Here is a 16,565-nt window from a genome sequence, read left to right as displayed (position 1 = left end):
TGATATCTGAAGTAGTAGTCAGAGTTTAAGTATGGACCCAACAGATCAGCTGACGTGGCTATTTGATTTATTAGAGCCTGTGAAAGAAGAGACTTTACCCTCTTTTTTGAGGGGTGGGGTCCTGACAATATTTCTAGAACAAAAAAATCTTCCATACACTTAGAAAAAAATAGAAACGAGTATTAAATCATGATATAGATGAATTGTTCTATGTTTATATGAGGAAAGGCATTGAAATTTTTGTTGTATATTAACCATTGTAAGTATAAAAGAAGTTAAAACAAAACAAAACAAAAAAAACCTCATTTTACTAGAAATCAGCACTGAGAGCTCAAGCCTTCGATCGTTGGGTTTCTCTTCAAACTAATTTACTATGAGTGAACAATTTAATAAAAATTCTTCTGTGATATATGGCATTGAATCTGGCCTATCAGCTGTCTTTTACTATAACTGATGTAAGTACTACAGAGTTTCTGTTCTTGCATTTTTTAAATGACAGGTATACATTTTTGTATCATTGATTGGACATCTAATCTTTCAGCCAAATCTTAAAGAAAGGCATAATATTTAATACCCCTCACTCTACTATACAGTTCAACAAACATTTCTTTGAATGGTAAGGCTATCATTTCTTCTTTAGTATATTTATGAGTAGTTAGATGTGGCTAATATGCTTTTGAAAAATTCAAAGGTGTCACTAAGTTTTGCATGTGAATGTAAATATATCACTAATGTGCATATTTCATTTTATTTTTCATTAGAAATACTAATCTAGTTAATTTTGCTAATAAAAATGTTACTTTTTTACATGATGCCATTCTTTAAATGTAATAATTTTTAAGGTGTGGTTTAAATAGCTCCAAGAATTGTATAATATATGTTAACTATTTAGTATGTTATTTCTTTGGTAATTTGTTCATTGGTCTCTGTTGTCACCTAAGGCCAATTCCCTTAAATTCAGAGGAAAAACTATTAGCTATATACTGCCCACATCAGTCCCTTTTTTAAGTTATATTATTCAATATTGAAATTTAGATAATCTTTATACATTATAAGACAGAGCCTTATATTCATCTGGTTACATTCTGCATTATGAACGATAAGAACTTGGTTCAAATATTAAATACCTTTTGACAGACTCCTCTTATGTAGTACATACACACACACATATATAGCATAAATGTATTATGTATGTGTGTCTATATGCATATATATGTATATGTGTGGGTATTTATTTATGCACATGGGGTAAATTTCCCTAAAACCTCGTATCTTAGAGATTAGAATGTGTTGCTTAAAACAACATGAAGCATCTTGATGCTTCTGAAAGTGATATATTTTTGTGAATTTCTTAACTTCAAAATTTAACTTATTTTTCAATCTTTACATTTTCTCATTAAAGAGATCTATTACTGTATACTAGATGGTCTCTAACATCAAGAAGTCAGTCTATGTGAATCTAATTTTTCTTTATGATTTAGTCCACTACAAGCATTTGGATTTAAAGTCTTTCATATAAATGATGATTAAAAAGTACTGCAAAATGATTGTAATATTTTGATTCTCCTTCCTAAAAGGGAAGATGATCACTTTTTAAAAGAAATTGTGTACTGAAAAACTTAAGGTACCTGACACTTTACCTATGCTATTTAGAATTATTGGTGCCATGGCAGACCTATACATTCCTATAGGGAACTCCTTGGTGAGAAAGTCCCTTCCACCAATACAGGTCGTGGGCACCTTTATTGTGACTTATAGTATTAGAGAATTGCCCAGAACTGTGGTGTCAGATTCAATTAAAGACTGTGGTCTCTTAAAATAGAAACCATACATAAGAATCTCTGCCAGTCATGTGTTGATGTAGAAAAGCAGATCTTAACATTATTTGTATCCTATTGTATGGGCATCTGGGTGATACAGTGGATACAGGGCCTGGCCTGAAGTCAGGAATACTCATCTGGCCTCACACATTTAGTAGCTACATGTATATGACTGAACAACTCACTTAATTCTGTTTTCCTCAGTTTCCTCATCTGTAAAAATGAGCTAGAGAAGGAAATGGCAAACTACTCAGTGTCTCTGCCAAGAAAATCCCAAATGGGGTCACAAAGAATTTTAAATGACTGAACAATAACAATGTCCTCTTGTATTTTTTTTTATTTATTTTGTTAAATATTAACCAATTACATTTTAATCAGGTTGAAGCCACAGTGTAGAATGTTGATGCTGTAAATACACTGTGTGTTTTACACTTCTGGCCTAGAGCATTGAGGGATAAATGACTTGCTTTGTCCCACAACAATGAAGTATCAGATGGAAGATTTTATCCTTGGTCTTCATGGCTTCAAAGGTCAGAATTCTGTCCCTTGTGCCTCTAACATATAATTTTATTTGAGCTTAGTATGAAAGGTAATCTGTCATTTGGTTAGTAATTATTTAATATTTTTCTCCCCCCCCCCCATTTCCCTTAAGCAAAAATCAATGCAAGTAATATTTTAAAATCAGTGTCCAAAGGTGTGAATAGTCTGTATTTTGGTGTAATACCTATTTTTATGATACTGTATACATAATTTTGATTCATTTCTTTAGAAGCTTCTGCTTGCATGCTGTGATATATTTGCACTATTGTAGATAATACATAGACACAAAATATATACATTTGTAAAATATTTTTCTTTTAGTTCCTTGCTTCTTTGCAGTTCACTTGAACTTGAACAATGTACTTCACTTGAACAAAGTACCTGAGCAAAACTGTAGAATGTGGGGCATTTTAACTAGTTCTTAAAAACAATAATTAATCCTTTGTATACTTCTGTATAGTTCCTGTAGAAGATTTGTATGTGAATTTTTCCACATTTCCAAAATGTGAAATTTTGGCTTTGTTTTCTGAAAATAGCTGACATTTATGATATAAAAAAACCAAATAAAATATTATTTTCAGATTGCTGTTTTTATTCTGTGTAATCTAATAAACATATTACATAAAAGTTGTAATTAGAATCTGGTTAGGAATTGGGATAGGGTGACAATTTTACTTCTTATTTGAGGGGTTTTTTAAAAAGAATACAACATATTTTACTGAAGTTGGGAAAGAAACCTGATATTCTAATTTTTATCATTGAGTATCTTTTAAAGAACAAGCTGTCTAAATGCCAAAAGAATTTCATCTCAAAATAGAAAAGAAAAAAATAACACAACCCACCTTTTGTATTAACTAAGGCTATTCAAAATCAGAATGGATTTCTCCAAAAGATACTGAGTTCTCTTTCACTAGAGGTCTTTTTTCAGGGATATTAGAATGGGAATTACTCTTCATTTAACAGTTAACAGAATAAAATGAGCTAGAAAGGACCTAAAAAGTCAATGAAAGTTTATAGATGATCAAAAAACTGTTGTTGTTAATGATGGTGGTGGTGGTGGTAGTGTGTCATACAGATCTGCCACTAGTCCTTTTGTTAAGGACAATTGCTTCCTTAGGCTATAATGATACTTCAGGTTTATCATCTTCATATGTGTAGCAGAGCCCAGTATTCTCATAAGGGAAGATAGCCAAGGATTGAGCTGAGATCAGAAAATGGAAGAAGAAAGAAACTCTTCATTCACATGTCCAGTAGTTCTGTTTCCAATCTAAAAAATAGATTTGGCTAAGTAGCCAAAATGGATATTTGCAAAAAAGACTATTGTGAAAACAATTATAACTTATATACCTAAGCCAGTTGCCTAGGTTGAAGAGGTAGAGCAATTCTACAAAAAACTTGGCAAGACCCTAAACTCATGGATACACTTTGATGATTGATGGCATTATTGCAAAAGATGGGAGTAGTGGGGGGATGGTGTTGAATACATTAAAAATCATGAATTACTAATAAGAAAGGAGAAAGAAAAAAAACTGCAGACAACAAAAAACAAAACCTTGCACCTTTGCATTTAGAATATATCCTTTGAGAAAAAAGAGGGTCTCTGGTCATAGGAAGTACCAAATATCATTACAAAGAAAGATGGAATTAATTCTATTTTAGCAAACAAGGAGAGATTGGTTATTGATGCAGAATTCATTTAAATTTTGATTTACATTGACAGAAAATTCTTATTTGGGAGTGCTCTATATCAATGAAATTAGTGATCCAATACCTATACTTGTACACATATACTGAGGCAGAGTCCTTCCCATAAAAAGCATATAAATGTATATTTGTATACATATATGAGTACATTCAATCTACCTACTCACACAATACTATATCTTATACACATTCAGAGGGTATTTCCATAACTCTAATAGCTCAGATTTTCACTAAGACTTTTGGAACACCCTATCCATACAAATCAGAATAAGACTTTAGGAGTTACATCTATATATATATATATATATATATGTATATGTATATTTATGGTAATCCATAGGAAATATTTACCTATCACTAAAGTATTTCTTTGAAACATCACCTTTGTGTGGAGATGAACTTGGATTTGTGAGCCCTATGTCAGATATTCAGGCAATGTCTAGAAAACTGAAAAGATACTTCAATCAATAAACATTTATTTATTATTTACTATATGCCAGGCACTATACTAGGTGTTGGGAACACAAAAAAGACCAAGGCAGTCCTGCTCTCAAGGATCCTGTTTTCAAGCTACTGGTTTTTCTTTCAGTGCATTGTTGTAAACCCTGATCACATAGTTCCTCCACACTGCTATTCTACTCTAACTTTCCCCAACAAGGGTTCTCTTCAGGTAATTAAGGGAACACTTTGTTTTTGAGCTACTTAAGAAAATCTGTTTCCCACTTTCTCATTAATACTTTTGCCTCCTCCCTTCTAGACCATCTCTTCATCATGTCATCACTTTCCAGTCAGGTTCAGAGGAAAGTTTCTGCAAGAACACTTTTATCTACTTTCCATTGTCCTCTAAGACAGCTAGCCTGGATTTTGCAGGCCTATTGGCCTGTTCTAGCCCATGATAGATGACAGTGTAAAGCAGAAGTTATGGGGAGAGGGTGTGAGGTAGAAAGACAGTAAAAGATTCAACAGTTTTTAAAGTCAACAAATCAGCTTGGTTTTCATGCAATAAAAGCTTAATAGTCCCTATAAACAATCAGTGGATAAAGCTTTTCCTACAGACAATAAAACACTCACCAGTTTTATTCATAAGTAATTTTCCCAGGGTCAACCCTACTTCCGGCTTCAATAATCAAGAGTTAACAGAAAGGCAAGGGCTCCACAAATAAGACACAAGCAGTCCCATTGCTTCTCCTTATAGGTAACTGCCTCCCTCACTAGCTCCACTTACACAAAATCAGCACAGCTCCTCCCACCCTATGAGAATAAAAATCACCTCAGATACCACCTGCCCTGTTGCTCTACTTACACTGAAATATTCCCTACGTGTGTTGTCTCTCCCTATTAGAATGTAAGCTCTTTATTATCAAGGGCTGTGTCACGTTTTCATTTGTATGACCAGTACTTAGAGTGCCTAACATAGAATACATTATCACTTACTATATTTTGTTGTTGTTGTTATTGTTTAAAGAATGAAGACAGAAGAAAACTATAGGTGGCTGTTACCAAAATGACTGCATTTTATATCTTGTCTCTGATTCTTATCTGCCTTAGCATCCTGCCCATTTTTATGGTCCTTTGAGTTTTAAAACAATCTATCCTCTTACTAACAGATGGTGCAACTTATCCTTTAATTTTAATTGTATGCCTTTTTGATAACCATGAGACAGCCTGGAGCCACCTGGAAATTTTCTATACATAGGTATATTCTAGTGATTGCTATTTGTCTCACCTCATAATAAAGGTGTTTTCATTTTCCACCAGTTTTAATTGTACAAATCTCACTCTACATAACTCATCATGGAGCTGTCATTCACAAATTTATTAAAACCATTTCTGAAGTCATGATGTTAATGCTTTCACCCTCTACCACCTTTTGTAGGACTCGAGATCCATAGTTTTACTACTGTCTCTGTAAATTAATATGACTGGTTTCAGCAGCACAAAGTCAGGCGCTGTTTAATAATAATGTGTATTAAGAGAAAATGTCAAGTTATCTCACTATTATCCACTGGGTGGCAATATTTCTTTGCCAAATATTACTTCAAGAATTTTTTTTTTTTTTTTCCTTTTAGTTTCAGGTGGAACATTGAATTTGTTATGAAATGTTTATGATATTATATTCAGGCACAGTACCAGTCATTAGCAGATTCTCTTCATGAATGGACCTGACAACATAATAACAAAGATTTATCACTGGTAAAAAGTTTTCTAAGCATTTGAATAAAATACAGGACATATTGCCCTGGTTCAATACCATCTGAGTTCATGATGTAAATAAGATCCCCAAATGAATAAAAACAGAAAAAGATAGTTAACCTGATGGAATTTAAGGGATAAAAGTATGAGTTCATTGTGATCTTCTTTTGCTTTGAAATATATAAAGGGAGACATAGTTAAATGATTAAGCAGAGGAAATGTTTTACAGAGTATAGAGAAGAGTAGAGAATAGGAGCAAGCATAGGAGAGAAACAAGTTTGTTAAGGCATGGAGATTCTGGAATGGTTGGATGTGAATCCCCAGTATGGTTGTGACTGGTTTTTTAGAGTTTCCCTTGGGGGTAACTGGAGGCTAGGATTTAGAAATGTCATAGTAAATATTGTTTTAAAACTTCCAAGTTCCTCACAGAACAAATTTTTTTAAGAATCTGTAGTATCCATATAATGCACAGTTCAATAGTCTTTCATTTGACATTACAAGATTAATTTTCACATAGCAAGAGTAAATTAACATGTTAAAAAAATGAAAGAAGCATTAACTAAATTAAAGTCCATCTGTTGGCAATTATAACAATAGTATGCCCAGTGAAGAGGGTTAATGCAATTAGCTTTCTTTGGAAGAAGTACACACAAGTATACACATATATGTGCTCCTTCCCATGCATGTTGAGAGACTGTGACAGAAATAGAGATAGAGAAAAAGAAAGTGAAAGAGGGCTATCACCCACAGTTAGGATAGGAGCATTGCTGGATTGCTTAAAGGGAGGGAAGACAAATATTTTTAGTTTCTTCCCCCCACCCCCATCCTCACTCTTGTCTTAGGGAGCTTTTAATTCCTACCAAGACAGAATAGGAGATTGGGGCCAGAAGCCATTATTCTCGTCTCCTCAGAGAGAGAGAAGAAAGCAGGTTAGAATTATATCTACCTGCTCCCTTGAATATTATTAGTCTAGGCCTTTAGATTCAAGCTACCCTTCTGATTACTATTCATTACTACTGTAGCTTCATGACCCCAAGTTTTACATTCACCCTTTCCCCTCAAAATAGTAATTCTACAATGAACATATATACCAATTAGCAAAGAAAAATCATTTATCTAATTTGAAAACCAAACTGAAATCAGAGACAGACGGGCAGACAGACAGACAGATAGAGGATATGGAAACTCTGCTGTAACTTGAGTCCAAGGGGATTTTGGTTTTGAAACTGTTGCTATGTTCTATAGATACTGAGTTAACTATGAACCTATTCCTTTTCCCTGCCCAAGAAAATGAGAAGGTACAAAAGGAGAGAGGAATTGTACTTCCCACATTTTGAGGGGATTAAGTTCATATTTTTGTGATGATATCTTTTAAAATAAATATTTCTCTGTAAAAGTTCCTTTTGTTATATAGAAGACCTTGTCTGGGGTAAAATTGAGTCATTGGCATTTATAGAGAGGTATCCCTGGAGAAATTCTCTAAATGGAACTTCTAATTTCTAAGATAACTTAGACTGTGAAATCCTGGAAAAATTTGCAAAATGCTTTTTTTAGGTTATAAATGTATAATTGGAGATTTTGTTCTTTTTTTCTTTTTTCATGGTATTTCATTACAAGAAAGATCCATTGATTTAATTTTGTAAACTTTTCATTTGTTGATTGAGTATTTAAATACTATTACTTTTGTATTATTAATTCTGGATAAGGAATGGTATATTGATATGTTCTACATTCCTGCATACATACTGATATTAAGTTTACTGTGAGGATTTTGGAATGACTAGATTGCTGTTTCTAGTAGATATATTCATATTGTTCTTTTTTGTTAATCTTTTGTGAAAGAAAAATTCTCTACAAATTCTTAGTTTTTGTACCTAAAACTGACAAGTAGCTGATAGTCTTTGCTACTTCTCTAATTTGTCTTTTTGCCCTGAGGGGAAAGTTTATAATTCCATTTGGTTTGCCCTGACAGTCACAAGCATTCATGGGGAAAGTTTGGTTTTCCTTCAGGAAAGGGAATTGGAGAAAATTTCCTGGACCTCTATGTGGATTACCCAGACTAGAAGAATCCATAGAGAATTTCTAAGTAGAAGGGGAAACATTTTGTTTTAGTATGTCCTGTGTAGAAAAGGTTACTTTTCCTACAAACTCCAGTTGGATGACTTCATGCAGTGAGGGAATCATTAAGAATTATTTATTTCACCTGAGACAGATTTTTCATTTGAGAAAACAGGAAATGCCAAGATGACTCCAGGTCTCAAATTTCTGTGGGAGAGTTCCATGTACATTAGAAAGCTAAATATGAACCATGTTTCTATATGAAAAAAAAAAAAAAAAAAAAAAACCCAGCATTGTCTTTGTTTTTCTTTTGTTTGTGGACTGAGAAAAGTCCTATAAGGCTAATAGGGTCAAGTGAGCAGGTATATTTGGCAAACTTTGTAAAAATGCTTGGTCTCCTTCATTTCTCCATCATCTCCTATCATATAATTTCTGCTGCTCTCTCCTCTTTCACTTTTGTTTGACATGATGATGTTGCCTTACTACTTACTAAGGTTAACTTCAGGCAATCCCATTTTATCCCATCTACTCTAATAGATTTCTCCCTCTATCATAGCCATTCTATCACTTATTTTCAGTTTTTCTATTGGCTCATTCCCTACTGACTAAAAATGTACCCTTGTCTGCCTTATCTTCATGATCCTTCCATATGTGCTAACAACGGCCTTTGTGGTTAAATTCCTTGAAAAGGAAGTCTACAAAATGTATCTAAATTTCTTCCCTTTCACTCTCTTCATAACCCCATATAAGTCCTTTAAAATGTGTCTTCTGACATTATTATCCCACCAAAACTGTTCTCTTCAAAGTTATCATTGATCTGAGTTGCCAATGCAATGTCCTTTTCTCAGTCCTTATTCACCTTCACCTCTTTTCTTCTGTCTTTTTTGCTCAGTCCTTTTCTAGATCATTCCCTTTAACTCTAGTTGTTGTTTTTTTTTTTTTTCAGGGTTATAGCCTGGGACCTCTTTTCTTCTTTCTGAGCCCTCTTTTCTGGACCCTCCAATACTATTTCATTTGGTAACTTCATCACCTCCCATGGATTTAATTACTTGCCTCTATGCTGATGATTCTCAAATCTAGAAGTAGATTTTCTGCTGTCCTCCAATCTTGCATCTCAACTATATTTCATATGGCTTGAAATGTCCAGTAGATATATTTGAAAGTAAACATGTCCAAAATCAAAATCATCATCTTTCCCTGACCCCACCCCTACATCCTACCATATTTTCTCTATTTTTTAAAGAAGGCAACATCATCCTCCTCCCTCAGACTTAAAACCTTTCTGTTTTCCTCTATTGCTCACTATCTCTTAGCTAATCCCCCTCTTACCCATATCCTGTTGGGGGTCACAGCCCCAACTCCAGAGTGGAACAGGTCTTATATGACCAGCACTGCCTGTCCACTTGAATAGCAAAGACTGTAAGCAATGATGGGTGAGAGCCAGGGTGGTGTGAAACTCTGTTTATTACACAGACTGCAGGTCCTTTTATTATCTCCATGCTTGTTTCTAGTTACTACCTCATATGTAATCACATTCTAGCCTATAAGAGATACATGATTCTCTACAGGAAGCTACACATAGATATGTAGTGTGCATTCCTTTTCTGATTAGGATATTCAAGGTACTCCCCTCTAAGGTCCGGCACGCCTCTCCTGGGAACTGCCACGTTGCTCCTTAGGGTGGGACCTCCTTCTTCCCAGGGCCATCTTGTTCAGTCTTAAAAGGCTATCCTCAGATTACCTGAGCTGTGCCCTGTGCGATGTTGGCAAGCCCTCTTACAATATCCCATCTGTTGTCAAGGCCTACTGAATTTCATGTTTGCACCCTTATCTCTTCCAACACTACCATTGCCCTAGTGTAGCCTTTTATCACCTCATGCCTGAAATTTAGTAATAAATGACTGGTCTGTCTGCTTCATGTCCTTTCCCATTACAATCTATATCCATAAGAGATCAAAGAGGAAAAGGATACATACGAAAATATTTATAGAATTCCTTATTGTAGTGGCAAAGAATTGGAAACTAAAGGGGTGTTGTCAACTGGGGAAACAAATTCTTCTATAAATATAATTAAACACCATAAGAAATAGCAAAAGGGACATTTTCAGAAAAATTTGGGGATTGTTATTTGATACAATATAAGAATCATTACAATCTGATGGAAGTTGCAGTTTAGTAAAATCAGAAAACAATTTATTTAATAATGATGTTGTTAAAAAAAAAAAAACACAGCTTTGAAAGATTTAATAATGCTGATCAAAGCAATCACCAAGAGGAGATGGATGTTGAAAATCATTTCCAACCACCTGATGAAGTGATCAGACTCAAAATGTACAATGAGATATATTTTTACATGGCCATTGTGGGTGTTTTGCTTGACTATGCATTTTTCTAAGAAGAGTATCTTTTAAACATTTTTTGCCATGAAGAAAGGGGAAAATAAATGTTAATGAAAACAGTTAAAGACAATAAAAAGATAAAGGATACTGTTCAGCATATTAGTTCAAAAGACTATATTTTCTTTTAAATTTATTCTTGTTCTCTTCTATTTATTTCTCTTTAAAAACTGTTTTTTTGGCATAACCATTACCCCTTTATCTCTCCCCAAAATAAATACCCTCCTTCTAATGAGTTATTTACATTAAAAATAGGTATATATATTGACCATGACCAAAAAATATTTGATTCATTTTGGATAATTCATTTTTGATCCTCAAATTGTGGTTATTCATTACTTTTAATATATTGATCGTAGTTCTTATATCCCTCAAAGCTACTCTTCCTTACTACTGTTACTGTATAAAGCATTCTCCTAGTCTAACTCATGTGAAACATATCAGTTCATAAAAGTCATCTCAGATTTCTTTTAATCCATTTCTTTCACCATTTCCATTATTTTCATCATTTATATGCCATAATTTGTTTAATCAATCCTTTGATGAGCACCTTCCAATTTCTAATCCTTTTACTATAACTAAAAGTACTATTACTGTTATAAAGAAGAGTCTTTTCCCTCTGCTTTTTAGTTTAGTGACTTTGGGGAGTATGTTTACAAATTGTTTTGTAGAATTATTGTATCAATTTATAGCTCTAACAACCTTTCATTAATTTTGTACCTGTTCTGTCAGTCCTTTGACAATTGTTATTTTCTATTTTCCCAAAATTTGTCAACATAATGAGTTTTCTTAATATGCTTTTTTCATGTTTTTCATGTTATTAGCGTGAGCATTTTTTCACATGGTGGCTGATAGTTTACTTTTTTTTCCTTTGAAAGAAATGGTATTTTTTAATATATATTTGAATTGATCCCCTATATATTTTAGATATCAGAGAAACTTGCTGCAAAAATTTTTTCTCCAGCAAAATATTTCTTATTCTGATTTTATATTTATTTATTTTGTTTGTGCAAAAGCTTTTCAGTTCTATGTAATTGAAATTGTCCATTTTATGTCTCAGGGTTTCTTGTTTGGGGCTAAAAGTTAGATGGTTCAGTGGGTAGAGTAATGGACCTGGAATCAAGAAGAACTGAGTTGAAATCCAACTTCAAATATATATTATATAGGAAGAAACATACATACATGTGTGTATGTATGTATATATATATATATATATATATATATATATATATATGTAATCACCATTTTGAAAAGAAAACATTAAATTACATTCTTAATGGTCTTACTTATTGTGATGGTCATCCTGTGTGGATAGTCTTAATGGTCTTACATGCTGAATGGTCAAAGATATTGACTCTTTTCTTAACCATACAAGTGGTTCACATATGGATGTGAATATATTCAAAATATCTTGACACAATTGTCCATGTAAGTTATTGTGATTTACTTATTGTTTCTATTCCTTTATGCTTCCAAAAAGGGAATTAGTCCATTTACAAAATTAAAATCCATATTAAATGCACAAACATGAAAACAAGAATTAAAAGAACCAAAAAAGGGGGGGAAACAATCTTTCCTATATGTCTTTACCATAAAACTTCAGTGGTAGCATTCTGTTCAAAATTACAATTGCACAATCCCCGCAAACTCTTTTAAAAAATCTGTGTGAAAGACTATAACTGCTTTTTAAGAAAGAAAGCCTCTAAGTAATAAACAAATGTTTTTATGCTAAGTATGCCATTTTAATCTTTAAGACATACTCTTTACAAATTCAACATAAACCTTTTATACTAAAGTTCTCTGAATCAAAAACTGATATTAGATTAGAAAATTCAATAATCATCTGAGAACATTTTACAAGGTACAAAGATTTGATTACTGATTTGTCTGATGATATCCAGGAGAAGATGTCTTCATATTAAAATGTGCATTCTAAAAATTGAAAAAAAAAAATGAAAAAGTAAAATTAGTGGTATTATCACTATCTTCTTATCAAGTGTCAAACTTAACAAAATTAACTTTCAGAATCATATTCATGGTAAGCACAGCAGTCTTTTAACTCTTTTTCTTTTTCAAATGTTATTTGAGAACTATAACATTTGCTACCTTGGAATAATACCCATTTAAAAATCTTAAAGAATACTCATTTAGCAAGATAAGACAGCTAAGCAAGACAACAGATGGCATATGGCTAGTAATGATAATAATAATGATGATAATGAATATTAGATGAGATATGGGACTAGTAGCTGAAACATGAACTTATGCAGTGAATGAAACAAAAAGGTGTTCTTTGAGAAGGGTTAAAATAAGATTTCCTCGAATTGTCCTTTTTTCCTACCCTTTATCATTAAACTTTGCTGCCTTGACATGTTGATTAGCCACCAACTGTGTTCCCTCACTTGGATGGAATAGACAAGAATTAGCTGTATTTGAAACTTCTCCGTTTTTTAAATAGGAAAGCAACAGAGGCAGATAATAAATTGAGTATTAATTCATTAAAAGTTGATTCTTTGCCTAACTTTTGGAATGATACTAAATTTTGTCAGTATTAACTTTTGGGCTCATACTCAACAAGGGAAGGTTAGAAATTAGGGATGACCCTGAAAGGGAAGGTTAGCTGTGAAGACCGCATATTTTAAATCAGCCGGAATCAGGAATTTAGGTTAGGGGAAAATCGTCAATCTTTATTCTCAGTGAAGAACAATAGCAATGTGTGCAGCTGAGTCAAGAAGCTAGCTAGACCAGCAGCCGCATGACCAGCAGCTACGAGCATAGAACCCAGGCTCAATCTCCCTCAGCCTCTCTTCTTGTCTCTCTGCCTCCACCCACCAAAATCGTCATTTCCTATACAACACATCAGGGCTTGCACAGAGAGTGGGCAGGGGCCATTCTTTATCCAAGCATGTATATTAATAGAGTGTAATCCAATTACTATTTAGCCTCATGTGCTTGGGACCTCAGTGCATCAACTCAAGCCTCAGCCCATTACAGTTAGAAATTAGGGATGACCCTGAAAGAATACGGCTATGTTTAAAAGGAGCCCAATCATATACTAATTCCCAGGATGCTGCTATCTCTTCTGTACTGTTTAAGGAAAGGAATGACAATAACTTAGTGAAGGTTTCAGCGCCTTGAGAAAATGACTTACCTACATGAAAGACAATATTGTGTAGTGTCAAAAGCTATGGAGTTTTCATCTCTGCTTTAACATTTACTAGTGATTTAACCTTGTCAAAATTCTTTCTCTCTCTAAGCTTCAGTTTCTTCTTCTATAAAATGGAATGATAATACTTGTAGTATCTGTTTTCCAAGGTTGATGTAAGCCTCTTATAAGATATGCAGCAGCATTTTGTAAGTATAAACTGGTATATTAATGTATGTTATTCTTATTTTTACAGAAAGAAATGTTGAAATGTAGCATTCATCTAGCAGTAAGTATATCAAGATCCTCCTTAAGATCAATTTTATAATTGAATAAGAAAATTAAATAGGGAACTTGTACATATGGTATTAAATACAAATTCCTGGTTTTGCCATTACCCATGATTGACTAAGTTTAGTCAATTTATTTGACTTTTCTAAGCCTTAGTTTTTCACATCTGTAAAATAGGAGCACTGGAACAGATGTTTACAAAAGTATTATTTACATTTTAAAATCTCTGAATCTTTTGTTTTCAAAGCAGAGCATCCAATAAGACAATATATTCCATCTAATTGTCACTTGAAGGATTTGCAGGGGGTGTAGGGAGTGGGAAGGTAATTTTTTAAAAGCACAAATTACTTATAAAAAGGAAAGGAAGATGAATGCTTGATTTAAAACTTCCTAGGATGAAATATATGGAACTTGATTAGGCTAATAAAAGAGTGTGGCAGTTCATCTCAAGTGCTCTAATGTTTGGGTTTCAGGAGAAAATTCTAATTAGAGATGACCAAAATTGAAATGGGTTTCCTCAGGTTATACTATGTCCTCTATTTATGGAGGTTTTCAAGTGAAGGCTTGATGACTACTTCTTAGGGATGTTCTAGGATTCATTCTTTTTCAGGAAATTGTTCTCTGATTTCCCTTCCAAATCTAAGAATCTATACTTTTACACTGGTATTTTAACAGATAATACTTTCTCCACCATATTAAAGATACTAGACCAAGTTGATGATGCAACTACCTCCCATCCCCAGTCCATTTTAATAAGCAGATTAACTACCACAATCCTAACAGTCATTAGTCAGAGGCTGTCTAGCTTCTTTTTACCCTCAAAGTCTATAGGACTTTATTATTCACCTTGCCACTTTGTTTACTGGATCCTAACTATTAATAGTTACCTGCTTCTTGGAGAGGTTTGAAGCACCACGGTACTTCAGGGATACTGGAATCAAAGCAACACCCTCTGTTATTGCATTGTTCTGCAGTAACTTCAGGATAGCCACAATCTACTCTTTCACTGGCTGGGATGGCACATTGATTACCAGCTGTTCCAAACAAAAAATTGAGTTAAATTTCCTGGGAAGTATTTTCTCTTTGTTTGGAGAAATTTGTATTCAATACCATTCTAAATTCAAATTATGATGACACGTTGCTTCTATAAAACAGGTCTTTAAATTACTATCCACTTTCAATGTAAATGACTAAAGAGGAAAAAATCTGTAAGGATCACAGGTGTTTGTGTCAAAAATGTTCCCTGGAATAGTCTTTAACTATAAGCTTTTAGACATGGCTGTTATATATCCACTTGTTTTTCTCATAAATTTATTAAAGAACAACTACATGTAAAATACATTTTTGGATAATAATTTGCCAGTAACCTATAGCAATTTGAGTTGTTCTTACATAGATTTAATAAATGAAATTTGTATTTTGCTAAGACATTTTCAGCCATTCCTTTATTCCCCCATATTTTTGACTATGCACATCTTCTCATTATTCAAATATTCAACCTACAAGATTCACTAATAACAGACTAAAAAGGTTGATGCATTGTTTGCTGATAACATCTCCCTTGATTTCACTGATTGAAAGTTTTCTTAGAAGAAAAAAATTGTCATTTAAAAATAATTATCTCTTGAATGCTCTTCTAACTTTTAAAATTAAGAACCACTCTAATTTTCTTGCTGTGTTTAAAAAAAAAAAAAGTACATCACCTTTTTGCTTACCTTCCTTGTTTTGGTTCCCTACCTGCCTTATTCCTTATAACTTCCCCAATTCTATTTCTATCTTCACTGCACTAAAAGAAAATGAGAGAATATACTTACATAAGCCAACATATTCACCAACTGAACTGGAGAACCCTAACATTAGGGCAAATGCCACAAAGCAAAGACCTTTGAGATCCATTGCAAACTGTAGACTTACAAAGCCTGAAATCTTCAGAAATATAGAAAAAAAATTAATATAAGAGCCTCATTTATACTCCTAGGTTTGCACAGTAATTCAGGATGTTTATCTTGGCAAGGTTTTTGTCTGTGTGTTCTAGCTCCACCTCTTTATTATATATGAATCCAAAAAGATATCCAAATCAATAATCTTCAGTAAGAATATGTTGTACTAAATGAGTTAGAGAAGGAAATGGCAAACCATTCTAGTATCTTTGCCAAGAAACCCCAAATGGAGTCAGGAAGAGTTTGACATGACTGACAAATGACTTAACAAGAGAAAAAAGGAGAACAAGTAGTAAGAAAGATAATGTTTTGATAAATATTCTGTGACACTGGAAGAGTTCACCATCTCACCAATTATTTTCAATAAATTAATTATCAGGAATTATTTCAGGAAACCCATTTGGGTTGACTACATTACCAAGCAGGAAGAAGAAAATGGCTTAAGGTATCAATCCACAATAATTTTAGAAATGCTTTT

General features: G+C 33.3%; 1 protein-coding gene across 1 annotated transcript; it reads right to left on the bottom strand.

Annotated features, from left to right (window-relative positions):
* Positions 1 to 11,964: 11,964 nt before the first annotated feature.
* LOC111719664 (trefoil factor 3-like) lies at positions 11,965 to 16,130 on the bottom strand. Its single transcript, XM_023498882.2, has 3 exons — positions 15,962 to 16,130; positions 15,035 to 15,181; positions 11,965 to 12,643 (listed from the first exon to the last, which is right to left on the bottom strand). The coding sequence occupies exons 1-3, from the start codon at positions 16,041 to 16,043 to the stop codon at positions 12,630 to 12,632; spliced, it is 243 nt and encodes an 80-aa protein (XP_023354650.1). The 5' UTR covers positions 16,044 to 16,130; the 3' UTR covers positions 11,965 to 12,629.
* Between the last annotated feature and the right edge of the window lie 435 nt (positions 16,131 to 16,565).

This window comes from Sarcophilus harrisii, chromosome 3 (genome assembly GCF_902635505.1).
Source record: "Sarcophilus harrisii chromosome 3, mSarHar1.11, whole genome shotgun sequence".
Lineage (NCBI taxonomy): Eukaryota > Metazoa > Chordata > Mammalia > Dasyuromorphia > Dasyuridae > Sarcophilus > Sarcophilus harrisii.
The sequence above is the reverse complement of the archived record's forward strand: the minus strand, read 5'-3'. Positions and strand labels throughout refer to the sequence as shown.